Raw genomic sequence first — 2,500 nt, 5'->3', positions numbered from 1 at the left:
TGTATTCTAGAGTTTTAGTTCACAGATTTACTGACTAAATCAATAAATCAAATCAGTCAAAGTCCCACCCATAGTGGACATGTGTTGCTCACTGGGGTGTTTCAATCTCAGGAGAAATAGGACTGTTTTCTAATTTACTACTTTGTGTCCATAGTGGATAGGTATATTCTTTTTTTATATTGATAGATAACTTATTACATATTAATATGATATTGTAAGGAAGGGGCAGGAACAGATAAGCTTTGCTTCATTCTGTCACTTCTCAAACAAAACCATTGTATTGAGCTATGCTGATTATTGGAAGATATATTTTATTTTATTTGTATATGTTTTATTATAATAGTTTTGTGTTCTTTTTTGTTATTACAAATGTGTGTTTGTTCTATGGTTGAAATGTTCGAGATAAATACAGATAAAATCAAATCCATTGATATCTGAATTATTGCTTAGGACCAAATATCCTTGTTTGAGACTCTGAGACACTGAGCTCTCAGTATTGTCTCATATATGAAGCTGCTAACATTCTGAGAGACATAAAACAATCATCTCACCTCAATAGACACTTAAAAGAGAGCTACATTTTTTCAAACATTTAATTATTAGGACAATCTTTGAATATCTCATATGCTGTGAGACCAGCTGTAGCTTGTAAATGCACATAATGGTTGCAGCTATAGTGGATTTGCGCTTGTTATATCAGAATGTTCTATATTGCAGGTTTAATTCATGTAGAGATATTGCAGGTTTAATTCATGTAGAGATATTGCAGGTTTAATAATTCATGTAGAGATATTGCAGGTTTAATTAATGTAGAGATATTGCAGGTTTAATTCATGTAGAGATATTGCAGGTTTAATTCATGCAGAGATATTGCAGGTTTAATTCATGTAGATATATTCCCAGTCTACAACCAGTGATGTCACTAGTGTAACAATGTTATAACTTTTTCAAGAATATTCTCGTTTCAAACTAAGGTTTGAATAATACATTATTTTTATGGTAAAATGTATATGCTGGTGACATATGTTGGCTTCCTAAATGTAATTTCAATTTAACTTTAAGTCACGTTGTGATAGATGAGTTATTCCCTGATCCCTGCAGTGCTTATTGGTTCAATGTTTATCCTGACTCCATGTCTTACCCCTGATCCATGTAGTCCTGACTCTGTAGTCATGACTCCATGACTTACCCTGATCCCTGTTGTCCTGACTCCATGTTTTACCTTGATCCCTACAGTCCTCAGTCCTGACTCCATATCTTACCCTGATTCCTGCAGTACGACATTTCATCACAGCGCCTGGCACGGTGGCTCTGGGAGGGTCAATCATGGAGATCAAACCAGCAAAACACAGTCCTGATGTAGTGAAGTTCATCTCATCTGAGTCAAACTTATATCCTCTAGGAAACTCCTTATCATTCAGATAGATATGACAGAAACCTAGAGATGAGAGGAGAGGAGAGGAGAGATGAGAGAAGAGGAAAGGGGGAGGAGAGAAGAGAAGAGGAAAAGAGGAGAGAAGAGGAGGAGAGGAGAGGGTAGAGGAGAGAGAGAAGAGAGAGAGAAGAGAGAGACGAGAAGAGGAAAGAAAGGAGAGGAGAGAAGAGGAAAGAGGGGAGGAGAAGAGGATAGAGAAGAGGGGGAGGAGAAGAGAGGAGAGGAGAGAGAAGAGGGGAAGGAAAGGAGAGGAGGTGAGGTGAGAAGAGAGGAAAGTTGAGAGTGGAGGAGAGGAGAGAGGAGAGGAGAGAGGGGAGAGGAGAGGATAGGAGAGGAGGAGAGTAGAGAGGGGAGGAGAGGAGAAAGGAGAGAAGAGAGGTGTGGTGAGAAGAGGAGAGGAGGAGAGGAGAGGAGAGGAGGAGAAGAGAGGAGAGGAGGAGAAGAAGAGAGGAGGAGAAGAGAGAAGAGGAGGAGAGGAGGAGAGGTGAGTGCAAAGTATTTTATTTTGTTCACGCTGCAGCAGTTTTATATGGTCTCTGGTTTGTAATATGATCACCTGAGATTTATGTAATACCAGTTAATCTGATACACTACCAATGGAACAACTCAGACACATGATGGGGTCTCTCTCTCTCTCTCTCTCTCTCTCTCTCTCTCTCTCTCTCTTCTCTCTCTCTCTCTCTCTCTCTCTCTCTCTCTCTCTCTCTCTCTCACCCAGTACTCTCTCGCCCAGCCCTCCCAGATCCATGTAAGCGGTCTGAAAGGCTTCCTGCCACTGTTCATCCAGAGGAAGCTCCTGGCCTTTAATCAGAATGGTAGAACAGCGCTCCAGGATCCTCTCTGGCGCCCCCCTTCATCACCAGCAGGTAGCGCAGGTCCATAGGATCCTCCACTCATGAATGGACAGCTGGAGAGAGAGAAGGGAGAGAGAGAGAGACCCAATAATGATAGTAAGAAGAAGAAGAAGAAGAAGAGAGAAGAAGAAGAAGAAGAAGAAGAAGAAGAAGAAGAAGAAGAAGAAGAAGAAGAAGAAGAAGAAGAAGAAGAAGAAGACGCACTCTGATA

The 2,500-nt window shown here is 40.9% G+C and overlaps 1 protein-coding gene across 1 annotated transcript in view; it reads right to left on the bottom strand.

Annotated features, from left to right (window-relative positions):
* Window positions 1–2,500, bottom strand: part of LOC311246399 (potassium-transporting ATPase alpha chain 1-like) — a gene marked incomplete at both ends in the record, with an annotated part of 31,626 nt that overhangs the window by 10,497 nt on the left and 18,629 nt on the right. Inside the window, 4 exon segments of the mRNA XM_084336557.1 lie at window positions 1,263–1,438; window positions 2,150–2,285; window positions 2,287–2,327; window positions 2,330–2,342. Of these exon segments, the coding sequence (XP_084192683.1) occupies window positions 1,263–1,438; window positions 2,150–2,285; window positions 2,287–2,327; window positions 2,330–2,342 (366 nt within the window).

This window comes from Notolepis coatsorum, assembly GCF_963971535.1.
Source record: "Notolepis coatsorum genome assembly, chromosome: 19".
Lineage (NCBI taxonomy): Eukaryota > Metazoa > Chordata > Actinopteri > Aulopiformes > Paralepididae > Notolepis > Notolepis coatsorum.
Note: the sequence above shows the minus strand (reverse complement) of the source record. Positions and strands in the feature narration are given on the sequence as shown.